The 16,007-nt window shown below is 39.9% G+C and overlaps 1 protein-coding gene across 1 annotated transcript in view; it reads right to left on the bottom strand.

Moving 5' to 3' along the window:
- The window catches only part of thsd7ba (thrombospondin, type I, domain containing 7Ba), a 901,507-nt gene that overhangs the window by 13,304 nt on the left and 872,196 nt on the right, over positions 1-16,007 (bottom strand). Inside the window, exon 28 of the mRNA XM_043694069.1 lies at positions 8,584-8,776. Coding sequence (XP_043550004.1) covers positions 8,584-8,776 — 193 coding nt within the window. The remainder of the gene's footprint in view (positions 1-8,583; positions 8,777-16,007) is intronic.

The following is a 16,007-nucleotide window of genomic DNA, read 5'->3' as shown; positions in this document are numbered from 1 at the left end:
TGCATCACCTCACCTGAAAATTTGAATGTATATATTTTACAAACTGACACAATGTTGGCAACAAACCATTACTTCAGAAAAGAACTTGCTCAGATTAAATTAAAATGTAGCCAAGGTTGATTCCTTGGATAAGTTACAATGACAAATCGATGTTTCTAAATCATGGACATAAAGTACTTTATTTTCCCACAATCTCTTCAAATACATGGCTGCAGCTGGCTCTGTGGTATAGCAATACCCTGGCTAACATATGAGCAACATATACTTAAGGAATATATTTAAGATGTCAAAGTTTAAACATTATGGTTTGAATAAAGAACCCTTTAGCTGTCAGGAAGAAAAATGACTTCTGTCAGCAACTTAAAAGGATGGTGGTGCAGTACCTATATTTTGTAAGATGACCTTGGATGCATTTAAACATATCAGTAAAAAATATACAATACAGGCAGCAAACTGCCTTATATAAATAGTTTGAGCATGATATGTATCATCTCATAAATATGTTTAGCACCACAGGTAATAGGCTTAAGTTACAGTTTGTACCTGTTTATTAATTTAGATCAAGAGTACTTAAAATACAAACAGTATAAATCATTTCAGAGACTAAAAGGCAGATTTTCAAACCATTTGGAATATCACAAATGCATTGAAGACTCTCCCATATTTGGAAAATATGATGAATTTGAGGCTATGGATCACAGCTAAGAACATTGAAGTCCAGAAGTCTGCCACAGAATACACCTATTGCTTTTTGAAATATCAAAAAGGGGCCAATTTGCCAACTAAGTGTTCATTCTTATCCCGATTTTCACAACCCGTTTTTGCAAGAAAAGTGAATAGTCATTTTTAAAGTTAAAGGTTTATTGGCTGCTAATAGATGTAACTTTAGAAATTTATTTTTCTGGACAGATTGCAACTGGAGTGGATAATATCAGAACTGTTATACCAAAAAAATGTGACACACAGAATTTCCTGAAAGCACAGATTTAAATAGAGCATATGCACAATTGTCTATATTTTAACATTGACACAATTCACAAATGATCCATGAAGCAGCCTTGCCAGACAGACCAAGACAATAGCCAGGTTTAAACTGATATGTGGCATACAATAACCACTTCACACAAGAGAAAATCCACCCTTCAAATGGTACAACTAGCCCTGTGTCCCCCCACCACTTATTATAGGATCACAAATGACCAGAAGCTGAAACAAGACCAAGATTATCCAAAACCCGACTAAAAACAAAATACCACAGATGCTGGAAATCTGAAATAAAAACAGAAAGTGTTGCTGAAACTCTCCAGGTCTGACAACATCTGACATGAGAGAAACAAAGTTAACGTTTTGAGTTCCAAAGTGTCCCACAGACTGTTTCTCCAAAGTTGCCAGACCTGCAGAGTTTCTCCACTACTTCCTGTTACTCTTTTATAAGGTTCATCAACTATACTAATAATTGAAGATTATTGAGGAATATTTATGCTTTTACAGTTTTTCCAATTCCATGGGAATTTTCTGTCTGTTTCACTTGTTGGAGAGGACTTAACAACATGAAGAGTAAGTGAGTGGACAAACACATGACAGATGCACTATAAAATGGTTAAATATGAAGTTATACACTTTAGTGTCAAAAACAGAAAGAACAGTATTAATTAAATGGTGATATATTGGATGGGCACTTTGGGTTCTGGGTGTCCTTGTACACCAGTCAATGAAAGTGGATAGGCAGATACAACAAGCAATCAGGATGGCAAATGATATATTGGCCTTCATTGCAAGAGGATTTGAGTTCAAAAGTAGGGATGGTGGTACCCTACCTGGAAATGCATGCCGTTTTGGTTTCCCTACAACAGGAAGGATACACATGCTATAAAGGGAGTGCAGCAGAGATTCATTAAGCTGATACTGAGGATGGTTGGATTGTCCTTTGAAGAGATATTTGTTCAACTGGATCTGTATTCACTAGCATTTAGAAGGATGAGGGGGGCTGTGACTGAAACAGATAAAATTCTAATAGGTCCAGACAAATACGTTCCCTGATTGCAGAGTCTTGTACCAGGGAATGCAGTCCCAGGTCTTGGGGTGGATTATTTAGGACTGGTATGAGGAAAACATTCTTCATTCAAAGGTAATAAATCTACAGGATTCTCTACCACAGAAGGCTGTGGAGGCCAAGTCATTGAATACATTTCAATAACGGGATAGATGCATTTCTGGACTTTGAAAGCATCAAGGTGTATGGGAAGAAAGCAGGAAGATAACATTGAGATACGGGATCAACTATGATCATGCTGAGCAGACTAGAATGCAAGAATGGCCTACTTCTGCTTCTAGTTTCTATATTTCTACCTGTCTTACAATTCTCAGTGATTGTAAGACTGGACCAGATTATAGAGTGAAGGAGGAAAGTTAAAATTGGGTGGGGGGGGGGGGGGGGGGGGGCGGGAGGGGGAGAGGGCAGCGGGGAGGAGGCTTCTCATTGTTGGAGTTGCCCGAAATTTGTAATAAATGGAAGAGCCCAATTTTGATACCAGGGTTAGGATATAAAGCGCGTATGCATCCTTAACCAGGATTGCAATTCCAAAACAATTACAAAGCAATGCCAGGGAGACATGGATTGAGAACTAAAACTAGCACTCTATACTGGGCATAGTTACTTCTAAGTTTGTGAAAGGTCACATGGTGTAATATTTCATTAAGTCACTCAACCCATTTGGTCTGAGCACCAGCAGGTCAGAAGACATGGGAAATTGCATAGTACAAAGAACATTGAAAAGTACAGCGCAGAAAAGGATTTTAGGCCCACGATGTTGTGCCGAGGTTTAATCCTAAAATATAATAACTTAACCTACACACCACTCAACTCACTGCTGTCCATGTGCATGTCCAGCAGTCGCTTAAATGTCCCTAATGACTTTGCTTCCACCACCACCACCACTGGCAATGCATTCCATGCATTCACAACTCTCTGCGTAAAGAACCTACCTCTGATGTCTCCTCTATACCTTTCTCCTAATATCTTAAAACTATGACCCCTCATACCAGTCAATCCTGCCCTGGGGAAAAGTCTCTGGCTATTGACTCTCTCCATTCCTCTCACTATCTTGTATACCTCGATCAGGTCTCCTCTTTTCCTCCTCACCAGAGAGAAAAGTTTGAGCTTATTCAACCTTTCTTCATAAGGCAATCCCTTCAGTCCAGGCAGCATCCTGGTAAACCTTCTTTGCACCCTCTCCAAAGCCTCTGTGTATCTTTCTTATAGTAGGGCAACCAGAACTGGACACAATATTCTAAGTGTGGTCTCACCAGGGATTTGTAGAGCTGTAGCAAAACCTCTTAAACTCGATCCCCCTGTTAATGAAAGCTAAAACACCATATGTTTTCTTAACAACCCTATCCACTTGGGTGGCAACTTTGAGGGATCTATGTACTTGAACACCGAAATCACTCTGTTCCTCCACACTGCCAAGAATTCTGTCTTTAATCTTATATTTAGCATTCAAGTTCGATCTTCCAAAATGCATCACTTTGCATTTATCCAGGTTGAACTCCATCTGCTATTTCTCAGCCCAGCTCTGCATCCTGTCTATGTCACGCAGCAGGCTTCAATAACCCTCGATACTATCAACGGCACCTCCAACCTTTGTGTCATTTGCAAATTTACAAACCCACCCCTCAACCTTCTCATCCAAGTCATTTATAAAAACTACAAAGAGCAGAGGCCCAAGAACAGAGCCCTGCAGGACCTCACTCATCACTGACCTCCAGACAGAATACTTTCCATCTACAACCACTCTCTACCTTCTGTCAGCCAACCAATTCTGAAACCAGATAGCCAAATCTCCCTGTATCCCATTCATCCTGACTTTATGAATGAGCCTACCATGAGGAACCTTATCAAATGCCTTGCTGAAGTCCATATACATCACATCCACTGCTCGACCTTCGTAGACCTGTCTTGTCACCTCCTCAAAGAACTCAGTAAGGTTTGTGAGGCATGACCTGCGCCTCACAAAGCCTTGCTGACTGCCTTTAATCATACTATGCTTTGCCAAATAGATCCATAAATCCTATTCCTCAGAGTTTTTTTCCAAAACTTTGCTGACCACAGACGTAAGACTGACTGGTCTGTAATTGCCAGAGATTTCCCTATTGCCCTTCTTGAAAAGTAGAACAACATTTCCCTCCTTCCAATCCTCCGGTATGACTCCCGTGGAGAGTGAGGAGGCAAAGATCCTTGCCAGCGGCTTAGCAACCTCCTTTCTCACTTCCCGGAGCAGCCTAGGATAAATCTGGTTTGGGCCTGGGGACTTATCAATCTTAATGTTTTCCAAAATTTCCAGCACATCAACTTCATCAATCTTGCTCTGGTAAAGCCTGTATCCCAGCTCCTCAAAGTTTTCATTCACAACAAGGTCCCTTTCCTTAGTGAAAACCAAAGCAAAAAACTCATTTAGGGCTTCCCCTATCTGCTCAGGCTCCACGCACAAGTTCCCTCCACTATCCCTGATCGGCCCTACCTTCTCCCTGGTCATTGTCTTATTCCTCACGTATGAGGAATATCCTATGCACTCATAGGATCAGGGCAGATGTATCTATGTGAAGTAATATATAAATGCATTCTACATATATGGTTAGTCCTTCACTTGCTTTCCACGACTGTCTAGGTGACAGAAGATATCTTTGAAAAATTCATAGCCACTCATTACCATCTTAGCCTAGCTTCATACATATTGAATGCTCCCTCATTTACTGCAGCATGTTGTAGAGGATGAGCATAGATGCCTCTCTCATCCTACACTCATAGATAATTCACTTAGTGAGACTACTAGTGTGTAAATATGCAGATACTGCAGCAAAGTGAAAAAAAAGGTGTAAAGAAAGAGTTGATAATAAAATTAGATAGTCATGAAACAAGTTTTATATTTAATAAATATGTGCTGGAACTTGATTACTGATCCCTTATCGCCTTTTTGTTGCAAATCAGCAAGAAAGAAAACAGGTATGAATACACTGAATATTTTAGAATAGAAGAACAGTCTGACTGAGATGATTCTGTTCATATTTATTCTTAGGATGATAGTATGATTAGGTGAAAAAAGTATTCCAGTCCTTCTTTAATGAAGCAACTGAAAATTATTTTGAAGCAATTCATGTGAATATGCTGGGGGAGGTGGTGTGGGAGGTGAGGCTCTGGGTCCACCAACATCCCTGTATCACAATCCATTCCAGGGTATATTTTAGGTCTACTGTATTGCTGGACCTGAAGCACAAAATCTGCAATTCTGACACTAACTGCAGATGCCACCTTCTCTGCTGATGTAGCTATGATACTCATTCTGCCATCACTTCTCCACCGCCAGTGCCAGGCCCAACCCAATGTTAAAGTTGCCAATCCTCAGGTGCCATGCTGGACGTACCTTGCTGACATCGTCTCCACTGATGTACTGAGAAAATGTCAACCAATTAGATTGGAAAGTGTCTGATATAAGTGTCAGAAATGTACAAGATGATGAGGCATAGATAGAGTGGATAGCCAGAGACATTTTTTCCCATGGTGGAAATGATTATCATGAGGTGACATAATTTTAAGATGGTTGGAGGAAGGTTTAGGGGAGATGTCAGAGGTAGGCTCTTTACACAGAGAGTGGTAGGTACATGAAATGCATTGCCAGCAGTGATAGTACAGTCAGATACATTAGGGACATTTAAGTGATTCTTGGATAGGCATATGGATGATAGTAAAATGTAGGGTATGTAGGTCAGTTTGATCTTAGAACAGGATAAAAGGTTGGCACAACATCGAGGACAGAAGGGTCTGCACTGTGCTGTGCTGTTCTATGTTCTATAACCCACTAATCAAAAAATATGACAGAATTGCAGAAAGCAGGAATTTTAGGCCAATTAGCTTGATGTCTGACATGGGAAGATACTAAAATTGTTCATTAAAGAGATTATAGCTCTAGAAAAGAAAAGACAATAAGGAAGATACAATATGGTTTTATCAAAGGGAAATCATATTTAACCAATTTATAGGAGGTATTTGAAGGAGTGACAGACACTGCTGGTAAAAATGGGCTTGTAGACATACTATACTTGGAGCTCCAGAAGGCATTTGATAAAGTGCAATATCAAGGGAGATTGTGGAAAGTAAAATGGGGTAGTAGTTAACATATTAAAATGGGTAGATAATTGGCTGGCTAACAGAAAATGGAGAGTATGTATAAATAGGTCTTTGTCTGGTTAGGGGGATGTAATAAGTGGAGTTCCAAACTGGTCTACACTTGAGCCTCCATTTTTACAATTTCCATCAATGATTTAGATGAGGGGAGCAAAGGCATGATAGCTAAATTTGCAGATGGAAAGTATTTTCTGATGAAGACATTAGGAAGCTGCAGAGCATAGAGATAAATTGAGTCCATGGGCAATATCTGGTGAATGGAGGATCATGTGGAAAAATGTTAAGATTTTCAATTTGGCAGGGAGAATGAAAAAAATAGAGTATGACTTAAATGGAAAAAAGACTGTAGAATTCCCAGGTGCAGGGGAATTTATGTGTTGTAATGCATGAATCTTAGACCATTAGTACATATGTATACACGAAGGCTAATGGGATGTTATCCTTTATTATGAGAAGAATTGAACATAAAAGGATGTTATGTTTCAATTATACTGGGCATCAATGAGATCACATCTTGAATATTGGTTACAGTTTTGGTCTCATTATTAAAGAAGGATGTAAATATATTGCAGGTGGCCCAGAGAAAGGTTACTTGGTTGATAACCATACTCAATGGATTGTATGAGACTAGGTTAGACAGGTTGGACTTGTTTCTGCTGCAGTATGCAAGAGTGAGGTGTGATTTGGCTGAAGCGTATAAGATCCTCAGTCATCCTGTTCAGGTCATAGAGTCTTTCAGCATTACAACATTAAAAAAACCACCCTTTAGCCCATCACAGTGCTAGTTATCAAGCACAGATCCACTCTAACCTATTTCTCAGCTCTTGGTGGTGGCATTGAAAACAATGGTATTTTAATACTTTTCAAATGTTGTGATGGTTCCCATCTTGGACACCTTTCAGGAAATAAGTTTCAGATATTTGCCACTTCTTCTCCTTAAATGTCCTCTAAATATCCTGCCCCTTTTCTTAAATGTATGCACTCTGGTTGTTGACTGCTTTACTAATAGGGAAAAGTTCCTTCCAACCTATGTAATTTATATCCCTCATCATTTTGTACATTTCAATTGTTTCCTCCCTTGGCCTCCTTGGCTGTCTGAAAAACAACCCCAGTCTATCTAGCTTCTCTTCATCGCTAAAATGCTCTAGCCCTGGCATTTTATTGGTGAATTTCCAATGTATCCTCTCTTGTGCAATCATATCCTCCCCACAGTGTAATGGTCACAACTGCACAGTTCTCTAGCTGTGGTCTCATTAATATATTATCTTGCTCCATCATAACCTCTCTGCTCCTGTATTCAATTCCTCAATGAATAAGGACAAGCATCCCATATACATTCTTAACCACGTTATCTGTCCTGCTGCCTTCAATAATCTATGAACACAGATACCATGGTCCCTCGATTCTCAGTTCTTCCAGAGTCCTACCATTCAATGTACTCCCATGCCTCGTTAGTCCTCCCAAAATGCATCACCTCAATGTTACAGGATCAAACTCCATCTCCCACTGGCCTGCCCAACTGACCAGTCCGTCCATAGTTTTGTAGTCTTAGGCTTTCCTCCTCAACATGTACACCAATATAGAAAGAATTCTTATGGGTCAGTCTGGAACAAGGGGCAATGTGTTGAAATTTGGAGATGCCGTTTCATGACACAGACGAGGAGATTGTTTTGTCTTTGAGGGTTGTGAGATTTTGGAACATTATGCCTTAGAAGGAGATAGAGATGAGCTAATTAAATATTTTTACACAAATATTAAATAAATTCTTGTTGGACAAGGGATTCAAAGGTTATTGGGGTAGCTGGGAATGTGAAATTCGAAATATCGACAGATCAGCCATGATGTGTCTAGCTCCACCATATCTTTACAATGGCAGAGTTGATTTGAAGGGCTGAATGGTTTATTTCTGCTCCTCAAAATGTTTATCCAGTTAGATTGTCAGCACTCATATTTTAAACTAATTATTCATTTAAAGTAACTGAGAGATGTCAGTAAGTAAATGTGCTGATGCAAAGTATTGATGTGACATTTTAATAGTGTAGAAAATGGCACATACTCTGTATAGATATATGTAGGTAACATCATTACTTCACTAATACAGTGGACAGGCCATTTGCTAACATTAACTCTCTTTGTAACATACATCTACTGAATAAATTAGTGAATGCTTCAAGAAATTATAACACAGGAATAGATAGTTCAGACTAACCAATCACATTGATGTTTATTTTCTTGATCAAGCAATATGAGCATTGATCCGGCTTCATATACATATCCTGTCCCAACATCTGTTTATTCACCTCCTCTCATCACCAACCTTAACAGTGGACATGCCTCGATCAGTAACTCAAATAATCTATTTACGATGCTTCTCCTCCACTTATTTTTAACACAATTCTTACCAGGATCAAAAGGTTCGATGGACCATCCTTTAAAAAATGCTTGGATTTTTGAATTGCCCAGCTTGTTCTTCCCCACACTCGTCTTAACATCTGCTTTCTTCTCCTCCTGTCCAGGAATTTTATTGCAGTAATCAAGGAATCCATAAGGAGTCATTACTTCCATATAACCTTCCTCACAGCCGCATACACCTCCCTGAGAATTGATTACAATGCATTCAGTTACTGAACAGGATAAAAATGTATTTACAAATAATTGAGAGCTTCCAGGACTCTAGCTATAAAGCCATCAGCAAAGTAATATGTAAAGTTTCAGGAGTAGGTCTAGCTCCACCATATCTTTAAAATTGTATTAACTATTGTGTAATATTTTGAACCAACTTGTTCAAATATGTTATAACACACCTCAGGAGGAACTTGTTAAGTGAGTTCAGGATAAGTTTTTCAATCAATATATAAATGACACTACAGGAGAACGGGCAAAACTCAACCTCTTCTTGGGAAATAAGGCAGGACAAGTGACTGAGGTATTAGTGGGTAAGCACATTGGGATCAGTGACCAAGATTGTATTCGTTTTAAAGCTCTATATATTCAGTAACACAGAATGCGAACTATGTGTAAGGCTAAGATCTTACAGCAGTGTAAAACGTAAATAGGCCTGGGTTCAAACATCCCTCTTAACAAGAAGAGAATTTTGTAATATTCATTACAAGGACCAAAATATAGGAAATTCTCAAATTATTTCATACTACCAGTGACATTTTACCCAGAAATCACATCATGGTGTAGATGGTTGGTAATAAAAGGGAACAACACAATGGCAGTTCTACAAACTTTTCTTAACTGTCACTAATCTCTAATGAGAAATCAGATCTGAAGTTTATACACACTCAATAAAGACCAAAGTGGACCAATCTGTTCAGAAGTGCAACAACCCTATTTTCAGTACCAATATTTGTAAGTGGCTTAACGCTGCTGAAGAACATGTGTTCTTAGTTTTGTTAGTGACCTAATGCTGCAGTGTGTGTGTTTTTTTTGGCAGACTCAAGACTGGACTGCTTGCTTGGTCACCCAGCCTATGGTAGACAATACAAGGCAGCTCTACTCTGTCAGTAATCTGCCAGGAGGTACAGTGCTGGATTGTCTAGTTTCATTCCCTGTCTTAATGTCAATCAATTCCACCATTTCCTTTGCAAGAAACAGTGTGAAAACCACAATACAAACTCATGTGACATGATATTTACTTCTCTTTTGGAACAAATGCCACATGCAGGCAGAAACCTGCTTTTAAAATCAGTATTTAAATATAATAAAGGAAAAGCCAGCAATAAGGCAAACATTGCTTTCAAACATGGATTTGTTTACTGGCGGCACAGTGCCAGGTACCCAGGTTCAATTCCTGCCTGGGGCAACTGTCTGTGTGGAGTTTGCACATTCTCCCTGTGTCTGCATAAATTTCCTCTCCCAGTCCAAAGATGTGCAGGTCAGGTGAATTGGCCATGCTAAATTGCCCGTAATGTTAGGTGCAGGGATAAATGTAGAGGAAGGGTCTGGGTGGGTTGCTCTTTGGAGGGTCGGTGTGGACTTGTTGGGCCGAAGGGCCTGTTTCCACACTGTAGGTAATCTAATTGTACAGGGCAAAGAACCACAAAGGAGTTGAGAAAAACAAACATTCAAGTATGGATTGACAATCGACTGACATTCTGTCAGAGTTCAAGATCCTTACATACAGAATAAATATTTACTTTATGGATCAACAAATAAGTTATGCAAATGCAGATAGTCAAAATCTTGTTGTTATATGAAACAAAGGATTAAGAAGAGTCAATTCCTCAGGCAATCTGAATGCTGACCTCAAAACATTCCTGCTTTAAAAGATCAGCTTAAAGATAGAATTAACATCAGGATGCACAGGCTTCAGTTCACATCTTACCAACAAGAGGACATTGAGTTAAAACATACAAGAAAGCCAACTGCTCAGAGAGACCTAAATAGGCACACAATGCTCCACAGCACAATGTGGAAAAGAGTCAACCAAAGAGCAATGTCAAGGATGTTTCCAAAGTTCCAAGAGTCCTAGCAACATCTCTTATGCAATGCTCTGACACCCATTTCATTACCTCTGTGCATCACTTCTTTGACAACCCACCAAGGACAGCGGTACCCACCACTTCCGGGATATTTTTAAAGCCTGGACATAGAGTCATGGAGTCATTGAGATGTACAGCATGGAAACAGACCCTTCGGTCCAACTCATCCATGCCGACCAGATATCCCAACCTAATCTAGTCCCACCTGCCAACACCTGGGCCCATATCCCTCCAAAACCTTCCTATTCATATACCCATCCAAATACCTTTTAAAGGTTGCAATTGTATCAGCCTCCACTACTTCTTCCGGCAGCTCATTCCATTCATGAAAACTTTGCCCATTAGGTTCCTTTTATATCTTTTCCCTCTCACCCTAAACCTATGCCCACTATCAGATCAAGTCCTGCCAGTCAGGAACTGCCTTTTACCATGCACATATTGTGAAGTGAACCAGGGTTCACAGGACACTAGGTGGCATGGCTGACAGTTCATTGCAAATACAGATGCACATTCATAAACAAACAGGTGTTCCCCCACATCCGCGGATGATACATTCCAAGACCTACCACGAATGCCCGAAACCACGGATAGTAGCGAACCTTGTCATTTAAATGGGAAGCTTATCTCCCAGACAGCTCTCTGGAATTACTTCTGAAGTGTCCCATGTTCGATATAATATTTTCACGCCGCGGTTAACTGTGAATAACTGAAACTGCGGAAACTGAATCTGCGGATATGGGGTTCTACTGTATTTTAATTTAAAAACCAAGTTAAACAGGCTAACTGTCCATAGCGCCATTATATCTTAGAACACTACCTAAGGGAGTGCCTATTCTTCCCCCAATGCCCAATGTAGCCAAACAAGTCCTCATTGTTCTGAGGGACTATCATGGACAGGAAAGCCTTCTAGTAGAGTCATAGAGTCATAGAGAGATACAGCACAGAGACAGACTCTTCAGTCCAATTCGTCCATGCTGACCAGATACCTTAAGTAAATCTAGTCGTATTTGCCTATGTTTGGCCAGTAGGCTAAACTCTTCTTATTCATTTAGGTATCCAGATGCTTTTTGAATATTGTAATTGTACCAGCCTCCACTACTTCTTCTGGCAGCTCATTATATACATGCACCACCCTCTATGTGAAAAAGTTGCCCCTTAGGTCCCTTTCAAATCTTTCCCCTCTCACCCTAAACCTATGCCTTCAAGTTCTGGACTCTGCTACACCAGTGAAAAGACCTTGTCTATTTATCTATCCATTCCCCTCATGATTTTATAAACCTCTATAAGGTCATCCCTCTGCCTTTGATGCTCCAGGGGAAACAGCCTCAGCCTATTAAACCTTTCCCTATAATTCAAACCTTTCAACTTTGGCAATAAATTTGTAAATATTTTCTGAACCCTTTCAAGTTTCACAACGCCCTTCCTAAAGCAGGGAGACCAGAATTACACACAATATTCCCATAGCGGCCTAATCAATGTCCTGTACAGCCTCAACATGACCTTCCAACTTTTATACTCAATGCACTGACCAAAAAAGGCAAGGGTACCAAATGCCTTCTTCACTATGCTTTCTATCTGTGACTCCACTTTGAAGGAACTACAAACCTGCATTGCAAGGTCTCTTTGTTCAGAAACACTCCCATGGAACTTACCATTAAGTCCTGCCCTGATTTGTCTTTCCAAAATGCAACACCTCACATTTACCTAAATTAAATGCCATCTGTTGAATACATTCACTTCTGTTCACATAAAACTTGCAAAAATTGCCAGTTAGTCCATTTCTACTAAACTTCAGCCTAATGCATCAATATAGAACATAGAATATAGAAAAATACAGCGCAGTACAGGCCCTTTGGCCCTCGATGTTGCGCCGATCCAAGCCCACCTAACCTACACTAGCCCATTATCCTCCATATGCCTATCCAATGCCCGTTTAAATGCCCATAAAGAGGGAGAGTCCACCACTGCTACTGGCAGGGCATTCCATGAACTCACGACTCGCTGAGTAAAGAACCTACCCCCAACATCTGTCCTATACCTACCCCCCCCTTAAACTTCTGGTTTAAAGGGCATTTATTTCATGAGGCCTGACTGGTAAGGCAGACAAGCTCAGAACATGGATTGGCTCTAATCCCCCTACCAATAAACGCCAACACACCATATGCCTTCTTAACAGCCCAGCCAACCTGGGTTGCAACTTTCAGGGGTTTATGCACTTGGACATCAAATTTTCTCTGCTCATCTACACTGCCAAGAAGTTTACCATGAGCCTAGTACTCTGCATTCCTGTTACTTCTTCTGAAGTGGACTACCTCACACTTTTACACATTAAACTCAATTTGCCACTTCTCAGCCCAGCTCTGCCTCTTATCTATTATCTGTGACCCACAACAGCGGTCGGCACTATCCACAACTCTGCCTACCTTAGTGTCATCTGCAAATTTACTAACCCATCCTTCTATACCCACATCCAGATCATCTATAAAAATGAAAAACACCAGTGGCCCCAAAACAGATCCTTGTGGCACACCACTGGTAACTGAGCTCCAGGATGAATATTTCCCATCAACTACCACACTCTGTCTTCTTTCAGTTAGCCAATTTGTGATCCAAATGGCTAAATCATCTTCAATCCCGAAACTCCATATTTTGTGCAATAGCCTACATTGTGGTACCTTACCAAACGCCTTACTGAAGTCCAAACATACCACATCAACCAATTTACCTTCAACCACCTGTTTTGTCACTTTGTCAAAGAACTCAATAGTGTCAGTGAGGCACGACCCACCCTTCACAAAACTGTGTTGACTATTCCTAATAAAATTATTCCTTTCCAGATTATTATAAATACTATCTCTTTTCCAACATTTTCCAATACTTTACCCTGAAGTAAGGCTCACTGGCCTATAATTTCTAGGGTTGACCCGACTCCCCTTCTAAAACGAGAGAACAACATTTGTGACAACGAGGACATAAAAATCAAGGCTAATGGCTCTGCAATCTCCTCCCTTGCTTCCCAGAGAATCCTAGGATAAGTGCCATCAGGCCCAGGGGACTTATCTATTTTCACCCTTTCCAGAATTTCCAACACCTCTTCCCTACATACCTCAAAGCCGTCCACTCTAATTAATTGTTACTCAATATTCACGTCGGCAACAATGTCCTATTCCTGAGTGAATACTGACGAAAAGTATTCATTCAGTGTCTTCCCAACCTCTTCAGTCTCCACACGCAATTTCCCACTACTATCCTTGACTGGACCGATTCCTACCCTAGTCATTCTTTTATTCCTGACATACCTATAGAAAGCCTTAGGGTTTTCCCTAATCCTACCAACTAAGGACCTTTCATGTCCCCTCCTTGCCGCTCTTAGCTCTCTCTTCAGATCCTTCCTGGCTATCTTATAACTCTCAATCGCCCCATATAGTCCTGTACAAGGTTGCTTGGAAAGGTTTCCCATTCTTTTAATGAAAATATAGGGTAGGGAATATTGTATTATTGCATAGATCCAAATCCAGACGGACAATGTACCTTTAAGACAGTAAATTTACATCTTGCATGTTACTTTTCAGTATATACCCACCCTCACCTTTAGCTGAAGTAGCAATAATAATGGTAAAAACAATGACTACCGATCCTGGAAACCAGATTCTGGATTAATGGTGCTGGAAGAGCACAGCAGTTCACGCAGCATCCGAGGAGCAGTAAAATCCATGTTTCGGGCAAAAGCCCTTCATCAGGAATTCCGGAGGAAACCCACGCAGACATGGGGAGAACATACAAACTCCACACAGTCAGTCGCCTGAGGCGGGAATTGAACCCAGGTCTCTGGCGCTGTGAGGCAGCAGTACTAACCACTGTGCCACTGCGCCGCCCAAACCTTGCAAAGGCTAAAATGTAGGAATACTCAGGCTCAGACTCTGGCAATGGTGCATTGCCCAGACACAGTTTAGCCTATGGTCTATTTGTGATCATTTATTTATTTGCTGAACATTACATTTTATGGTAATATCAATTAAGAAATCAGCAATTAAATTGAGTAAAAAAAGTAATAGGAGTTTTTGTGTTAGGTAAGTCATTTGTAAAATAATCAGACTGAGCTATATTGCATTTGAAGTGGAATTGATAATGAAGCCTTCTTCCAGCAAATTGTGCTTTGCCACAATAGCACCAAGTTCTCAAAAATAACACAGATCCTTCTGCAATGATATTTGACCTAAATAATCCCTCACAACAGGGATGGTTAATTATTTAAATATTCTAAATAAAAATATCTTATTAAAACTAATTAGTCATTTAAGAAATTTGCAAAATTCATGCACATTTGTATGCAACTTACATCACGAAAAACACACGTAAGTACGAAATGTTAACATTTAGTGTTCTGTTTAAGTTCACAATGGAAATAGAAATATGGATTAATATTATGTGGCTTGCCAGATTTGTCCCAGCAACAAGAAAGAAACAGCCCAGTATTTCAGTACTTATTATGTGTGCACATACAGGTCATTGTGTTATAACATGCATTTCATAAATGCAAATTCACTATAACACGATTGACTAACTGGGGAAACATGTTCTAAAGCTCGAACTTTTAAAGCACGTATTGATTAGAACGCGATTCCGGCCCCATTAATTTAAATGGTGCTGCTATTTAGCAATTTTCTTATAATACAGGGTTGCACGAGAACAGAACTATCATGTTATAGCAGAACTGATTGTATACCTTGTACTCCAGTGACTAAGTTCAATGGCATTATTACTGCTTTGCCTATTTGGGTAGCTCAGATGTATATTCAAAATTCAAAGGCATTGCTCAATTGAATTTTAACTTTAGTGAAACAAAGAGCCAAATTAGTTGCACCAAATTAAAACACAATTTTTTTTAAAGCCCAAAACTCAAACTGAAAAAGACAAGTCAGCAGCATTCAATGGTAACTGCTTAAAGTCAGGAAAATTGGATGGTATTACAATGTGTTGGGTGACTAAGGAAGTTCAATTTTTGTCAGGATATTCTTCTCAACTACTGCAAAACCAAGTCATTTCAAATAAAATGCATAATGATTCTACATGTACATTAAGAACAAAACTGTGCCTAGAGAGAGAATAGGGCCCCTTAAATATCAATAAAGGCACCTATGTGTTGAACCCGGGTCTCTGGCGCTGTGAGGTAGCAGTGCTAACTACTGTGCCACCGTGCTGCCCACAAGTGTATCCCAGAACACGGTGGGAAGTTAGGGAAGAAATCGCAGAGCCCCAAGCAGAAATATTTGTAACATCTATAACCATGGGTGAAGTACCAGAGGATTGGATGGTGGTTAATGTTGTGCCTTTAT

Source organism: Chiloscyllium plagiosum, chromosome 7, assembly GCF_004010195.1.
Source record: "Chiloscyllium plagiosum isolate BGI_BamShark_2017 chromosome 7, ASM401019v2, whole genome shotgun sequence".
NCBI lineage: Eukaryota > Metazoa > Chordata > Chondrichthyes > Orectolobiformes > Hemiscylliidae > Chiloscyllium > Chiloscyllium plagiosum.
The sequence above is the reverse complement of the archived record's forward strand: the minus strand, read 5'-3'. Positions and strand labels throughout refer to the sequence as shown.